At 44.5% G+C, this 17,092-nt stretch overlaps 1 protein-coding gene across 1 annotated transcript in view; it reads left to right on the forward strand.

Moving 5' to 3' along the window:
- DOCK2 (dedicator of cytokinesis 2) overlaps positions 1-17,092 on the forward strand; it is a 468,222-nt gene that overhangs the window by 109,815 nt on the left and 341,315 nt on the right. The window contains 2 exon segments of the mRNA XM_043488772.1: positions 11,777-11,847; positions 13,930-14,036. Coding sequence (XP_043344707.1) covers positions 11,777-11,847; positions 13,930-14,036 — 178 coding nt within the window.

The raw sequence follows: 17,092 nt of genomic DNA on the forward strand, positions 1-17,092 counted from the left end.
GTTTGTTTCCCATGAAAGTAGCAGTGCTTCTTCTTAAATAACTCTGAAGCTTTTTCTCCCTGGAAGGAAATAGGTCAAACCTGATCCATTTTTAGTGGTGAGAATAGTTAAGGTGTCAGTCTCTGAAATTGTCCACTTTTTAATCTCAACACTGTAAACTCAGATCCCCTTTGGGGTTGAGAGTCTCCTCAATAAACAAGAGATACTTTGGAGAGAATGGGATCTCTGATTTAGTGGTTCATGACGCATATCTACAAACTCTGTAAATCTTTGAGAAACCTATGTTTGAGAAAGAGTTTAGCAGCCAAGAGACTGAGTGAAGAGGCTGTTTCAGGTTGACCTTCATAACTATCATGGCACTAATTCACAAGTGCCTCATGAATTGTGAAGAAGAAAACTCAAGCACAGTTGATCTAAACCAATGAGTCAATGCACACGACGTCCCGTTCTTTTGATAAGATATCTTTTTAATTGCAAACTTAAATGCCCACTAGCTAGCTATGCCTGGCATTGCCCAGCCTCTGGTTAGAATGAATGAGGTGCTGGTGTTTAGCTAGAATGCAGGTGAGGATGCAAAAGCAGAAGTCTTGGAGTGTCTGTTGCTAACGTGATGGGTTCCAAACTTTGCACAGTGAAATCACATGAGGATCTTGAATACACTCTGATGACTAATTGCCACCAGCATACATTCTAATGGAACTGGTATGGAGTGTGACCAGGGAAAAGGGAGTTTAAACATCTCCCCATTTGATTTTCGAAGTTTGCGAATCACTCTGCTAATGTAATGGCTTCCTTTGATTTAACGAATGTTGGTAACGTCTGTGTGTGAATGAGTGTGTGTGTGTGTGTGTGTGTGGAGGGGAGCTTTGTCTTGTTCATCATTGTATCCTCAGCATATAGAACAGTCCTAGTATATAGTTGATACTTGATAAATATCTGTGAAATGAATAATCCTCAGAATAGGTGTTAAGATCTCTGTTTCATATATGTGGAAATTGAAGGGCTCCTATCTGCTAAGGGGTTTAGCTGGGATTCAGATCTCTTCCTGCCTGGCTCTAAGGACCATGTTCTGAGCTGCTACATTATACTGTTCTGTACACTACACGTTTAGTACCTAGTGGGGATATGGGGCTTCCCAGGTGGTGTTAATGGTAAAGAACCTGTCTGCCAATGCAGGAGACATGAGAGATGCTGGTTCAGTCCTTGGGTTGAGAAGATCCCTTGGAGTAGGAAATGGCAACCTGCTCCAGTATTCTTGCCTGGGAAATCCATGGATGGAGGAGCCTGGCGGCTACAGTCCATGAGGTCTGTAGAGGCTCTTACATTGCATCAAGTCTGAAATAGGCTCCAGGGAAGCTGAAGTGTGAGGGGCAAACAGAGCAACTGGTTGGCGGAGAGGAAAAAGGAGTCGATGCCCCAGAGAGGTAGAGGTGCCCAGAGGGGGACTATGTGACCTTGAGAAAAACAGGGGAGTGTGTCGTCCCAGAGCCATTGTTTCCAACTTCAGCACCTATTTCCCTGTGATGAATGACCTGCATTTGGGTGGAATGATTAAAGGGAAGGCAAAGGCAAGGAAAGAAAGGAAAAGGACGCTGAAAGATGAGCCAATGAGAATGTCTGGTTCTGAGAGGACCTGGGTCAACAAAATATTTCCTTTTGATCAAGCTGTCTGATTTAATGCTGAATTTAACCTCTCAAGGTCTCTGTTTCCTCATCTATAAAACTTTAGTGTCTGGGTGAAGATCAGATAACCATTGTTTGCAAAAGAGCCAATTATAAAATACTATGCAAATGCAGAGAGCTAATAGGATTATTATGGCTTTGGCATGAGTCTTTTTACCCAGGTTTTGATTGTCTGGGTAGCTGTGTTAGAAAATGGCCTGTTTTCCCTGGGATCTGGGCCAGGTTATGCTGATTTCTCCTCATAGATTTCCACCCCAAGAGCCATGAAAAGGGACTTTGCCTTTTTAAAAATTTACTCTAAGGGCCAGATTTAGCTTCTAGGATGAAATCAATGATGTTTTCTATCTATTCCTATGGTTGTTGAAAGGTTATCAAAGAAGAATATAAAGTCATATTCAAGTATGAAGAGCAATACCATCTGAAAGAACCAAATGCTCTTTTAGGGCATGAGGAGAGAGGGTTCAAGGCCATATGATGTCAGCAAACCTCACACAAGGGGTCTTCTGCAGACTTTGATAGTCACTACAGGAGAATGAGCTTTGGATGTCAAGAGATCTGAGTGGGAAATGGGGCATCCGCGCCTGGGCACGTAGCACTGGGCAAATGATTTCAGTATCCTGGGCTTCAATTATCCTTTTATAAAATGGGAAGCCTAATGTCTGTCTAATTTAGAGGATTATTGAGAGGATTAAAGTAATGCCTGTAAAGCATGGTGTGTAAAGCCTGTCACATAGTTCAGTTTAAATAATTTTTAGTCATGTATATCTCTTCCTCCTTTACTTCATCATAAAACAGGAGCCTTGAGGGCATTTTCAACAGAGTGGAATATGGAAGGGGGTATTTGTGTTTCTAACCTTGTCACATGAAGTCAAGCAGTTTTAGGACATCCAGTTATTCTGTTAGATCAAGAAACAGATATAAATTTCAAGGAGGATAAGCTTTCAAGAACTGACTGTATAAAAAATAAAAAAGGAAGGCAGAGTTTCGCCAGTGAAATAGGACAGCATGACTGGAGTCCTGATTCTGAGCCTGCCTGGGGTAGAGTAGGAAAGAGTGCTGTAGTCTACTAGTAATGTCTGCCGTAAGCTTTGGGAGAGAGCGTGGAGAATGCCAACGACTGACATTCCCATTCAGACCTTACACTTGCAGCTGGGTAGTGGCTTAGGCGGAAGCCCTAATTCATGCCTGCCTGAGTTCAGAGTTAGGGCCATCACCTTCAGTCTCAGCTTTGCCCACGTGAATTCTCGGACCCAAGCTAGTTATTTCTCATGTTTGAGGCTCACCTGGCTTTTGTGAATTGCTTTCTGTGGTTTTCCTTATTGTTCAGAGATGCATGTCAGTATCTCACATGAAACTGGAGAATTTAAAGCCAGCCATCCAAAGAGGGTAGAAAGAGCATTAAAAACATCTTTCACTGATTGAGTATCTATTGTGTATCAGGCATGAACCAAGCTTTAACATGCAGTGTTTTCAGTCCTGCCAGAGGTCTGCAAGGAATCGTTGTCTTCATTGTCCACAGAGGCTCATAAAGTTACATAATTCATCCTAAAGTGTACCTATTCATGGTGGTAGCGCTAGAATTTTATTCCACCCAGGTCTTCTAACGCCAAAGTTAATATTCTCTAATTCACAAAGGATGGGTATGGTCAGGGCTTTCTGGAATGGGTGGTATGCTCAGAAGTCCCCCTGTGTGCCAGCCCTGTTGTAGATAAAGCTGGTGGCAGGGTGGGATGGTCAACATCTGACCATTGTGAACTGGATGCAGCTCAAATGTGAGTCATGGCCATTTGGTGACGTTGTGCAGATCCGTTTGACCCATTGTCCTTTAGATTGTGATTCTTCATCGTTCTCCAATTTGATGGTACGAGTGGAAATACATAAGCAACTCAATTACAGAGTCTGCTCCCCTGGCCACTCTGATCGTCACACATGCTAACATAGCCACTGGAGCATCCAGGAAGCAGAGACCTCTGCCTTTTAAGTCTCCAGAACCTGAAACAGTGACTGTCACTTATATACCTTTCAGCTGGAGCAGTGAAAGAATGAATACTGGCTTCCACTATTTTATGTTTTAGCATTTATTATGTGTGACACATTGAGCTAAAAGCTTTATATATAGTTAGCTCATTTGATTTTTTTAAAATAACAAACACCTTATTAGGCAAATACTCTTCTTATCTCTACTTTACAGATGAGGAAATGGAGGCTTAGGGAGATTGAGTAACTTAATCACAGTTAAGAAGTAGCAAGTTACTTGAATCTAGGCTGTATAGTCCAGAGCTTGAGTTCCTAATCACCAAGCAAAGTAAGGTTTCATTAAAGAATTGAATCTTTTGGCAAAATGCTAGGTGGTTAAGCAATAAGCTCCGTAAACAGCAGTACAGATGGGCAGATGTCTGGTCTGTATCACAAATTCGAGCTAATTAACGAGGCCTCTTTCTTTCCTCCCTTTTCATTGTTAACTGTTGTAAAATATCCAAAAGTCTGAAGCAAGGGAAGAATGTGGTTCATTCTTGGGATGTGGCCTGCAGGCTGCATACAGAGCCTGCGGTGGGAGAAGTGAGACTCATGTGTAATAGCAAGAGCTGGAGTTTCCCCTCAACTTGTTAATGATTGGAATGCTGTCCCATTTCCACCATCTGCTGCATACTTAGAGGTGATGTTTGAGAATGTGGGATTTATGGAGGATAGGTGAAATTTTGTTCCAAAGGGGCTGCTGGAGTCATACTGATGGCTCACATTTTTCATTCGGTCGTCACATCAATCTTATAAAGTAGGTGACTTTATTCCCTTCAATCTCCTGAGGAAGAAACTGGAGCATAGAGAGTTAATTTCCCCAAGGACAGGCAGATAAAAGTGACCCATTTGGATTTGAACTTGGCCTCTTCAGCCAGCCGTTTTAAACACTGAGCTCTCTTGCTTCCTGCTAAGCTTCAGGGGCCAGCACAGCTCTGGGTTACGGAAAGCATGGAGACATGAGTCTCCCAGACCCTGTTGGTCCCTCTTCCCTTGCCTTGATGATAATTCCCAGGATTACCAGCTCTGGTGAAGTCCATCTGAAAGACCAGTGACAGGGTTGAATGTCTGGGGAGAGCAGATCTATTTTCCTCAGGGACAGCTCAGCATCTTTAAGAAGACTGCTTCTTCTGGTCAGCTATGGTGAATCCCTGTGCCAGTGCCTGTCCAGTTTCCAGGGACCTTGACTGTCCATCATTTGACTAAAATAAAAGGATTGTAAATTGGTGGGATGGGAATATTGTCAGAGCTCTTGAATGAGGAAGACACCTAGTGTTCTAGTACAACTTTGCATCATTGCAAGATATATTCTTTTGCACTAGAAGTCTGTCTCCTGGCACCAGTCCTGTGCAGTCTTACTCTGTGAAGCAGAGGGGGACAAAGAGAGACAGACCAAGAGAGAGAGAAAGAGAAAGACAGAGGGGGTAGGGGAGAGAGAGGATGATAGACGAGGAGTCTAGAAACAGAAGATAAATTCCCTTTGAGTTTGAGGGAGTGCAGCTGTGTGGTTTTGATTTTTCTTGTTATTCTTAAACATTTGCTGAGCACTTGCAGCCCAAGATTGTCAGCTCTGGTGAAGTCCTTCTGGATAGAAATCATCACAAGTGTTCTATGACTCCCCTTGGGACAGTAAAATCACTACTGCTTGATTCGGGTCTGGCTCTCTTCTTGAGCACTGTACCTGGCTTCTGGCAGAGGGACTTGGAACTGATGATTCATCTGGGAGATTCACTTGGAGCCACGTTATAAACTAATTACTGATCTGGAAAATGTTTTCCTGGTGGCCTTTCTTGTAACCCCCATGTATGTGGTGAGAAGGACTCTTGAGGCATATCAGAAAAATGGTATCTTCTTTCAAAAGCCATCCTCATAGGGCTTCCCTGATGACTTGGTGGTAAAGAATCCACCTACCAATGCAGGAGACTCGGGTTCGATCCCTAATCGGAGAAGATCCCCCATGCCTCAGAGCAGCTAAGCCCACGTGGCTCAACTATTGAGAGCCTGGGACCACAACTACCGAAGCCCTCAGGCCCTAGAGCCCATGCTCCGCTTCCAGTGAGAGAAGCCACCACAGGGAGAAGCCCGGACAGGAGTCACTGCCCCCGACTCACTGCAAGTAGAGGAAAGCCCTGGCAGCAGTGAAGATGCGGCACAGCCAAAATAAACATGCAGTTTAAAAAGTTTTCCTCTTAATGGGGTGACTTTTCTCCATCTACTTCCTCCCTGAGTTCAGCTTTGTCTCCTCTATTAGAACTTCCCCACTTGCCAAGATGGAAATTTTCCTAAAGCAGAGTAGGCAGTAGCAGAGCATACTGGCCGGAAGCCAGTTGGGAAGAATCAAGTATGTATCTTTGCTGTGTGGCTTATTGAAAGTGCAAGTCACTCAGTTGTGTCTGACTCTTTGCGACTCCATGGCTTATACAGTCCGTGGAATTCTCCAGGCCAGGATACTGGAGTGGGTAGCCTTTCCCTTCTCCAGGGGATCTTGCCAACCCAGGGATCGAACCCAGGTCTCCTGCATTGCAGGCAGATTCTTTACCAGCTGAGCCAGCAGGGAAGCCCAAGTTTACTGGAGTGGTTAGCCTATCCCTTCTCCAGTGGATCTTGCCGACCCAGGAATCTAACCGGGGTCTCCTGCACTTCGGGCAGATTCTTTACCAACTGAGCTATCAGGCTGTGGCTTATTAGCTGTGTGTATTCTGGCAAGTTATTTTACCTCTCTAGCAGAATGTCAGTATTTATTCCTAGAGTAGTTGTAAAAATGAAGTGAGATCATGCATGGATAAAGTTTCCACTAATAGTTTGCTACTTGGATTAATATATATTAATCCAAATATATATTCATATACACACATATATGCATAAGGATACCTCTGTTGTGTTTTTCTTACATATTATATATGATATGGGGATATATACTGTGGGATAGGGCTTCCCTGGTGGATCGAACAGCAAAGAGTCCGCCTGCAGTGTGGGAGATCTGAGTTCCATCTCTGGGTCGGGAAGGTCCCCTGAAGAAGGGAAAGGCTACTCACTCCAGTATTCTTACCTGGAGAATTCCAAGGACAGAGGAGCCTGGTGGGCTACACTCCATGGGGTTGCCAAGAGTCAGACATGACTGAGTGACTAACACTTCCATGTTTTTCCACCGTGAGATGAAAGCAATAATACAACAGTAGTGGTTTATGTGTGGTAGTACTATTAACGAGAGGAAGAATATTAACAACATTGGAGCAACATGGGTCCCAGGAGGCCAAGGGGTCTAGAAAGCCAGGCTGTTTCTCGTTCCCAGGCCTCAGAGACTTGCCGCAGATGGAGACCCGGCGGGACTCGTGCTGGGCTCCTCTGCCTCCCGGGGGTGCTCGGTGCTGGCGCCTGCTGAGCTCACCTGCTGTCACACGCTCAGGAGTGTCGGGGCCGTGTGAGGGCGAGGGCTGTAGGCAGGCCCCCGAGGGCTAGGACAGCGGCCTCGGCAAACTTCCATCCCCTTCGGGAAAGAAAACCACAGGCCTGCCACTTCTCTGTGAGGCCGCCTGGGTCAGATGGAAGTTTAGTACTCCGCCCCCTTGGAGTCTCAGGGTGTGAAGCACTCGGTTTGTTTTACTTTATCACTAGCCCAGGGCTGGGAGGCTGGGAAGATGGGCTCCTTCCGAAGTAACCCTCGTCCCCGTCCAGCTCCTCCTCACTCACAGCTGAAGCACCGAAGCATGAGTGTCCATACACATGCCTGGTGCCTGCTGCTCTACAGAATCACGCCAAAGCCCTGGAATGACCTGCAGTGCTTGAAAGCCAGCAACTTATGCAGACACCGGAGTCCTGATTTTCCCTGACTTGCTGAGGATTTCATTTCTGTTTTTGTCCCCTCGCTTTGGTCTTAATTATGTTTTTAATCGGTGGGCCCACAGTATTCTTTGTCCAGGCACTGGGCAGTGAGCTGGCTGGTGGCAGAGAAATGAGGAGGGGGAGATGCAGCACACACGCTTTTGGAGGCCCGCTGTGTGCTGGGCTTTACAGTAGGTGCCAGGTATGCTTTATTTGCCATCATTCCCTTCTCTCATTTGCCCCACATGAAAATGCTGAGGCTTGGGGAGTGAGGAGATGGCCCTAGGTGCTTGCAGGTGCTGGGCGGAGCACTGGGAATCCCCCTACCTCAGGTCCCTGCGGGCCTCGAGTAAAGGAAGGAACTACGTCCTATGTTCCTCAGCCTAAGAGGAAAGGAAGGAATAGTTTGTCTGAATGCTTGGACCAGCCTTCATCAGGGCATGTGCCTCAGCATGTGGCGTCTCTAGGATGAGGAGATTGTAAGGGGCAGCCTATGGGAGAAGTGCAGCCCGCAGGCGTGTTTGATTTGGCTAGCAGTGTTAAAACAAGTGAGCAAGAATGCCTCATTCTTTAGAGTGTGGGTTCCACACACCTGATCACTTCCCACTGGCCTCTGCTCTTCTTATTTCACTTCTGTCTGCTGCTTGCCCGGCCCTGCAGGCATCTGCTTTTGCTGTATCTTGATGTTTCCTGATACAGATGGTCTGACCAACTAGACTGGAAGGCACTGTATATGATAATCGCCTGGAGGAATGTCATAGTGCAACTTAACATATTAAAATTCAGAGAAGTTCTGCAAAAAAAAAAAAGTATCAAAACTAAAAAAATGCACCTTACTGGCTTATCTTCACCTAAACCAAACTTTCCCCTAATTGTTTGCTGGCAAGTCCTCTCCCTCCCACAGAATACCCAACACCATCCTATAGGACAAGGGTGTCCCAATAGAGCCTAGTTTTAGAAACGTTTGCTCTGGAATCTTATTATCTCTTGTCATCTTGATTTGAAAGAATAAAGAATATATCTTCAGACATAAAATGCAATAACTGTAAAGAAAAGGTCTGATGCATCTGACAACATAGAATTAAAATCCTTCTGTGCAATGAAAGATATGATAAACAAAGCTAAAAGAAAGTAACAGTCAGCCACAGGGGAAGTAAAAGAAAATTCTTACAAAATATGTTACTGCAAAGGGGTTAATATTAATGATATATAAAAGAATTCCACACCAATAAGAAAAAAAATCACCCAAAAGAAAAATGGAGAAAGAATACAAGCAAGTAGATAGTAAATATTTGCATATGTGCTCATTCAGTAAGTCCGACTGTTTCCAACCCCATGGACTGCAGCCTGCCAGACTCCTCTGTCCATGGAATTTTCCAGGCAATAATACTGGAGGGGGTTGCCATTTCCTTCTCTAGGGGATCTTCCCAGACCAGGGATCAAACATGCATCTCTTGTTTCTCCTCCATTGACAGGTGGATTCTTTACCACTGTGCCAATAGTAAGTAGAGTTGTTCAATAAATATAGAAAAGGTGCCCACCTGCACTAGACCCAAAGAGTTGCAGTTAACAGCTGCAAATTATATATCAGGGTGACAAAATTAAACAGATTTGCATACTAGTGTTAGCAAGTTTAAGGAAAGTGATTACTGCTTCTTTCTAAGGTAATATGACAAATTCTCCTTAAACATATATGTATATACATTTGTGTGTACATTTGCATGTGTGTACATACATCTGATGCACTAGCTCCTCTTCAACAGTGCATCCATCCCATTGGGATTCTCAGAGACACACAAATGTATGTGTTTAATATTTTCTTGTCACTTATTTTACAATAAAGAGAAACTACAGATAGCAGGGAAAGTGTGACAGTGAAAGTGTTAGTCACTCAGTCGTGTCTGACTTTTGTGACCCCATGGATTGTAGCCCACCAGGCTCCGCTGTCCATAGAATTCTCCAGGCAATACTGGAGTGGGAGAAGGCGAGGGTGGGATATTTCGAGAGAACAACATCGAAACATGTATATTATCTATGGTGAAACAGATCACCAGCCCAGGTTGGATGCATGAGACAAGTGCTCGGGCCTGGTGCACTGGGAAGACCCAGAGGGATCGGGTAGAGAGGGAGGTGGGAGGGGGAATCAGGATGGGGAATACATGTAAATCCATGGCTGATTCATGTCAATGTATGACAAAAACCACTACAATATTATAAAGTAATTAGCCTCCAACTAATAAAAATAAATGAAAAAAAAACTTTATTAAGATAAAAAAAAAAAAAGAATACTGGAGTGGGTTGCCACTTCCTTCTCCAGGGGAATCTTCCCTACCCAGGTATTGAATCTGGGTCTCCTGCATTGCAGGCAGATGATTCTTTACTGTCTAAGCTACCAGGGAAGCCCAAGATAGCATGGAGTCCATTAGTAAGGAGAACTTGGTGTACCCACATGAGTCTTGTTATGCAGTGGTGAGAAATGAAGAGTGCACTCTATGAAATGATGGCAAAAACCCTGGTGGTACATGGTTAGCTGCAAAAAGCAGGTTATAGAACTGTGCACACACGTACACATGCACAGGCTCATACATGCAACACACACAACACACACATGTTCATGCATAGAAAGCAATCAGGACTCATTGCAACACTGACAGTGACCTCTTCTGAGCTGAGCAGGAGGGATTGGGGCAGAGATGGAGTTACAGGGCTTCAGGGATAATTTTCCTACTAATACTTGTCCGAAATTTTAAAATAACAACCGTATAAGTCTGACATGCAAAATTCATTAATAACAAGAAGAATAAGCATGAAGGCATGGAGAGAGAGAGTTGCTATTTGAGTGAGGTGGGCGTGTAGCCTGAGGGTTACAAGGAGTGGCTCTGTAAGCAGCCTGTCTGACTCTCCCACTTGCTAACTTTGTGACCTAGGTATTAAATCTTGATGCCCTAGAGGTTCCTGATCTATGAAAATAGTGTGTCCCTTGTGGGAGGAAATAGGGTTTAATAAAATTATCTAACAGCATGGTGTCTTCTCTGAGAGCATTCAGTGTAGCATAGTCATAATGGTTATCCATGTTCACTAAGAAACTCAACTGTATATGGCTAGGAGGAAGAGTTTATTTAAAAAAATAATTTTCACTGTTTTAATTTTGGTTTAATTGTAAAACAGTGATTGTTTTTGTATTAGTCGCTTAGTCCTGTCTGACTCTTTGTGACCACATGGACTGTAGGCCCCCAGGCTCCTCTGTCCATGGGGATTTCCCAGGCAAGAATACTGGAGTGTGTTGCCATTTCCTTCTCCAAGGCATCTTTCTGACCCAGGGGTCGAACGCGTGTCTCCTACATTGGCAGGCGGATTCTTTACCACTGAGTCACCAGGGAAGCCCTAAAGGATGATATTTGTTGACTTGTTGACTACAGAACATTTAGAATATACAGAAAAAGAAAAAGAGAAGAAAGAAAATATAAAGTGCATACACCTACCAGCTTTTTAAACATTATTTTCCAAATAGGTGACTCACAACTCTCCTTGTAGAAGTCACAGTCTACTCGGTTGTTCAGCAAATGGTGCTGTTTCACGAGGCCCTGGGTGTGTCTCCCACCTCTGGGGGCATCAGTCACCTCACACAGTGGGGAAAAGTCCACCCACCATAATGCCCAGTTTTCCTAGTCCAGCTAGTAGATTCGGAAATGCGCCCACGATTGTTCTCAAATTGGCCAAGGAGAGAAATTAGAAATAGAACTCAGTGCACGCCATCCTTACCACCAACAGTACAACTCAGGCACACTGTCTTTCAGTGATGATAGAAGTTACCCTTTACACAGCATCCCAAACGTGCCTGGCTCTCTGCTGGATGCCTCATTTATATTATTTTTAATCTTTGCAATCCTGCGAAATAGGCATTATTTCCTCTATTTTATAGACAAGGAAAATGAGAAATCGGGGAGGGTAAGTGTTTTGTCCAAAGTCACATGGCTACTAAGGAGTAGAACCAGGATTTGACTGTAAGTGTATATAACTTCCAAACCTACGATTGTTCTACTATACATTTCTCGGCCCTTGAAGGTAGAAGAAACTCATATGTCCAAGGTTTCAGTCTACACGTGGAGTTTGAGTCGCTGTAGCAGTACCCAGGATGTAGGCTCACTCTTCCTCGGTCTGTGTCCTGTTGCAGAGCATCCTGGCCACCAGGCAGAATTGTTGGCAGAGTCACTGGCCGTGGACGTAACTCATGTTTATTTTACTTTCTACCTAGGTGGCAGCTTTGAAATACATCCCGTCTGTCCTCCATGATGTGGAAACCGTCTTTGATGCAAAGTTACTCAGGTGAGAGCTGATGCTATACTTTCCTGGGCTCTGTGGCCAAGCCAGGGATGCAGAGAGGGAGGAGGGTTCCTGTGGGGAATTCCAGACGGCACTCAGCATGGGGACAGAGGGGACAGGTGGGTGGAGCTTCCTCCAGGGACTTCAGTGTGCGATTGTTATATTTTCCTTTGTTTGTGTCAGATTTGGGGAAAACTAGCTGTAAAATAAGCATCTTTTTTTGATTGATACCAATGATAAAGAATTGTATCATTGATATCAATCCTTGGTGGCTTAAAGAATCTGCCTGCAATGAAGGAGACATAGGAGACGTGCATTTGATACCTGGGTCAGGAAGATCTCCTGGAGGAGGAAATGGCACCCTACTCCAGTATTCTTGCCTGATAAATCTCATGGACAGAGGAACCTGGGGGGCTCCAGTCCGTGGATGGTAAAGAGTCAGACAGGACTGAGCACACGTGCATGCACAATGATACAGAATATGAAACATGTAGGTTAAAAAACTTATGTTTAGTGAAAATGTCTCCCTTTCGCCTGGGCTTGAAGGTTTTTGGGGTTCCATTCTTTGCCCTGTAAGCCCTGTGGTTACAAATAGAGAACCACCGATGCATATGTAATGGCATAATGAGATGGGCTCCCTTTTAGTTTTTCCTCCTTCACCCCATTCCTTTCATGAGAGGAGCACATTATCTCAATATGCTTATGCCATTTGGGGGCATCTGAGCCAGATATACCCTCTTCTTCCTTTTCCCAAATTCACTTAAGTTGCAAGATAGCATATAGAAAATTAAACTTTTTGGCCATGCTGTGTGGCATGTGGGGTCTTATCTCCCTAACCAGGGGTCGAACTCACACTCCCTGCCCTGGAAGGCACAGTCTTAACCCCTGGACTGCCAGGGAAGTCCCTAAAAACCATTTATATTGGAATACCTTTAGATTTAGAAAAGAGCTGCAGAGACAGTATATGGAGAATTCCTACATACTTCTCACTAAGCTCCCCTTATTCACATTTAGACAACTACAGTATAGTTACCGAAACTAAGACATTAACATTGGCATGACTCTATTCAGTGCTTTCCAGACTTTATTCAGCTCTCATCAGCTTTTCCACTGTTCACATGAAGATTTCTGCTGGCTTCTCATTCTTCTGGTCTCAAGCTGAATGTTGTCCTCTTGGGGAAGCTACCTCTGAATATTGTAAATAAATTAAATTCTTCCCTTAACCCCTGTACCATTACAGCTCCCTATTCATTTCATTGCATATCTGGCCCTGTATTGATTTGCTTGCTTTTGTGTTGTACATTGACCTTCATTAGAATGTAAGTTCCATGCCAACGGGGACCAAGTCTGTTTCTATTCTATCCCCTCTGCCCTGCACATTGCCTGTCACATACTAAATAGATGCTTAATGAGGATTTGAAAGAAATGAACACAATGAGCTTATTTTGCAAAGCTGACAGGGGTTATAATTTTGTTTCAGTGGCATTTTTATTTTCACTTTATTGGAAAGAGCTGTCTTCTTTTTCATATTCCAGACTTGTTCTAATCTACAACTTTTCACAGTTGTTTTTTTTTAAATTAGGACCTTTTTAAGATATCTAAAACATTACCAAGTATAAAACATTAGAAAAATAAAATGGCATGGAAATGAAATTAGAACCTGGTTTTAAACCCTTGTTTCTTTGATCCCTTAACTGTGTAACATTGGAAAAGTTAATCTTTTTAAACCTTACTTTTCCCGCTTGTAAAATTGAGATAAGCATTGGATCTGCCTCATAAAGTTGTGATGTTTCCATGGCACAGTAGATGTCAAGTGCAAAACATGTGCCTGAGGTTGAGGTTCTTGATGTTATTTTCCGATTTTCACACCTTTTTGAGTGCTTGTTGGTATTAGTATTCAACATCAAGACCAACTATGCATGTTTACTGAAGGCATATCACACATGGGGCAGGGGGAGGGGTGGCAAAGGGAGCAAGGTGTGTGCTGTTTCTGCTTCCACAGCCGGCAGACTGGGGAGGACTGGTCAGGAGGTGGCAGGCCTTGGTTTGATGACTTCTCCGTGCTCCTGTTTTTCCTGCCCTTAGCCAACTCCTCTACGAATTCTACACGTGCATCCCCCCCGTGAAGCTCCAGAAGCAGAAAGTCCAGTCCATGAATGAGATAGTCCAGAGCAATCTCTTTAAAAAACAAGGTGAGTGTGAAACATCTTGGCTGGTGGGGGGTGCCTGAAACCCCACGTGCCCATCACATGCTGCCCAGTTACCAAATGTTTCTTCTCTAAGAACTCCCTTAGTCTGAATGAAGGGGGAGAGTAGAAAGCAGCTGACAACTTAAATATCAGAATTGAAACTAATTTAAAGAAAACATAGGCTGTGCTATTTGTTTTTCCTGAGAAGGTTTAATAAGAGGCTAGATCTGGAGTCATTTTCATGTAATTTTTGTTTTCAGTTTGGCTGTGCTGTGTGGCATGTGGGATCTTAGTTTTCCATCCAGGGATTAAACCCCTGGCCCCTACATTGGAAGCACGGAGTCTAAACCTCTGAAACACTAGGAAGTCCAATCTGGAGCTCCTTTGCTGTGAGGTTTTTACTCTACGTGAGAGGAAGTAGGTAAATTTCCAGTCCCTTCATGGAGGCACCAGTGCCTCTGGTCTCCTGTTGGGTTTGCTTCCTGGGCACTCATTGTATAAGCAAGCAAACACATGTATACGGTAGAGTCTCCTGGTCTCGTTTTATTACTTTCACAGGAGCGTGTTACACAGCCACTCTGGACGTTGCCTTTCTCCATGTAATGGTGTTTCCTGGAGAGCAGGGAAAGACAGTGGACTTGGGCAGCGGTCGTAGTCAGAACTCACCCAAACTGATCTCTGGTGACCATCAGTCCCCAGCCAGCACCCCCAGCCTTAGGGCTCCCTGCTTTTGAGGGGATGAACTGGATGGCCCCATATCCTCCAGCTATGAGTACATAGGGCTTATATGTCAATATTCATGATTTCCTGACACCACTCCTTTTTGTGAGATTGAAAAAGATGACTTTTGAGGGTCAGTTCTGTTCTCTGTACCCTCATCTCAAGGCTTTCCAATTTGAAATTCCTTTCTGTTCGTGCTGGTGTCAGTGATACAATGAGAAGCAAACGGTGCAAGGAACAAGGAGTCTTAAAAAGCAGAGGATCAGTCATCACCTATCTGGGATTTATTCAGAGTGAGGCTTGAATATTTATGTAAATTGCTGGGTAGTCACAGAAACATTCAGGAACCACTTCATTGTAAAGACTTCCCCCCCCAGTGCCTGGTTAACATGGTGCATCCAAAATTGCTGCCTGAATCCCATCCCATAAAGAGGAGGAGAAAGGCATGGGAAGAAAGATGTTCTTGTGATGTTTATTCATGCCTAGAGTTTGCTGACCATTTAGATGATGTGTGACATGGTTTGTTTGTGCAAGGTGGTTTGTGTAGGTGATTGGAAACTATTCTTGCTAAGACTAGTTATATGTCTTGTATTACTGTTCTGTTTTGTTTTTTTTCAAGTGAGCCTTTCTCAGGTTTCACCTTCCGATTTCCATGTCAGAATGAATCACCCTCACGCTGAAAGCGTTGAAATATGCCTGCCCCTCCCAGCAGCCCCTTCTTGGCTCTCAGGTGGTGTCACTGCAGAGGTGAATCGAGTCTGAGGGGCGTGACGAGGGCGACTCTCGCTACAGATGGTGCTGCCCAGGCAGCGGGAGCAGAGCTGCTCGGCTCCTGTTCATTGTTCGGAGCTGCTGTCGTCAGCGCCCCGCTCAGCGTCCAGGCCAGATGGAACGGCAGCGCGGTCCTGGTTTGGGCGTGTGGTGTCAGTTCCAGCCTGCTGGAAGTCAGAGTAATTCCTTTACTGGAGTCGCATCTCCTGGGCTGATGGTGGCCCCTGAGGGTCAGCATAATCACAGGACAGGCTGGACAGCTGCCGCCCACCAGTCCTGCTGTGTCTCTGCGTTTGAGTCAGTAAAAACCCTCTGATTCACACTGAGTGACAGAAGGCCCGCCCCAGGGTTGTACACAGTCACAAAAGCAGCGCACAGTCCTCACCTTTACACACACACAGACTGGAAGTGGGTGAGCACAGCCCCCAGTAGGGGGCCATCTTAAAGAGGCTGCAAGGTATAATCCGTCAGTCCACCCTTAGTGTGGGTGTGGGAGCAGTGTGGTCTTATGCACAGCTTAAGGGCAACTCCTCTCCCACTGTTTGTTTGCTAAGTGAACCCTCTTACAGAGGGATTTCCCTGGTCGTCCAGTGGCTGATACTGCACACTCCCAATGCAGGGCCTGGTTCAGCCTCTGCTCAGGGAACTGGATCCCACATGCCACTGCTAAGAGATTGCACGCCTCAACTAAAGATTCTGCATGCCTCAACTAGGAGCTGGCACAGCCAAACAAATACACACATAAATCAGTCAATAGTTTAAAAATAATCTGAAAAAGAATATATATAGATATATGTACAATATAGAATTGAATCATTTTATGTACACCTGAACTAATACAGGTATAATACAACTAAGTATAGTTGATTGTAAATCAACTGTCCTTCAATTTAAAAAGTAAGCATAAATTAAAACAATAACCCCAAGGGAAACCTCAGCTCAGGCTGCTCTTTAAGTCCTCGGGTTCCAAATGAAAACACTCTGATTTCATATGCACACACTCACTGGGTGTCTGTGGCTCTTGGGTGAATGTCTCCTTTATGCCTTGAATAAGGTGAGTATGATTCCTTGGCCAGGTCTGAACTAGGATGAAATCCCTCCTGTTGTTCCTCCTGGAAGGTGTACTTGCCTCAGGGACACAGTTTACCTCAAGCCTGCACTTATTTAACTGCCGGATGTGCAAACTGCCTGGAGTGTTGTCGGTGATGTTAGCTTGTACTCACAGCCTTGAACACTTGTATTGACATCAATACAAGGAGCCAGGAGGCTTTTAAGCACTTTCCAAAATGTTGGCAGACTATCCTATTGGCTTCTCTTCAGGAAGATCCTATGGAAAAGAGGAAGAAGGTTTACTGGTTAAGGGCTCTGGTTCTTGGGTTGGATTCCTGGGTTCAGCCCCTCATCAACTGGGTGACCGTGGGAAATTTACTTAATCTCTCTGCTCCTCAGTAAACTTATCTGCAAAATGGGAAAAATGATAGATCTTAGAAGATTGTTATGTGGACTGACAAGACCAACAGTGCATCTAAAATGCTTACCAAAGCAATGTAATATCTCATATTAGGTGA

Source organism: Cervus canadensis, chromosome 16, assembly GCF_019320065.1.
Source record: "Cervus canadensis isolate Bull #8, Minnesota chromosome 16, ASM1932006v1, whole genome shotgun sequence".
Classification (NCBI taxonomy): Eukaryota; Metazoa; Chordata; class Mammalia; order Artiodactyla; family Cervidae; genus Cervus; species Cervus canadensis.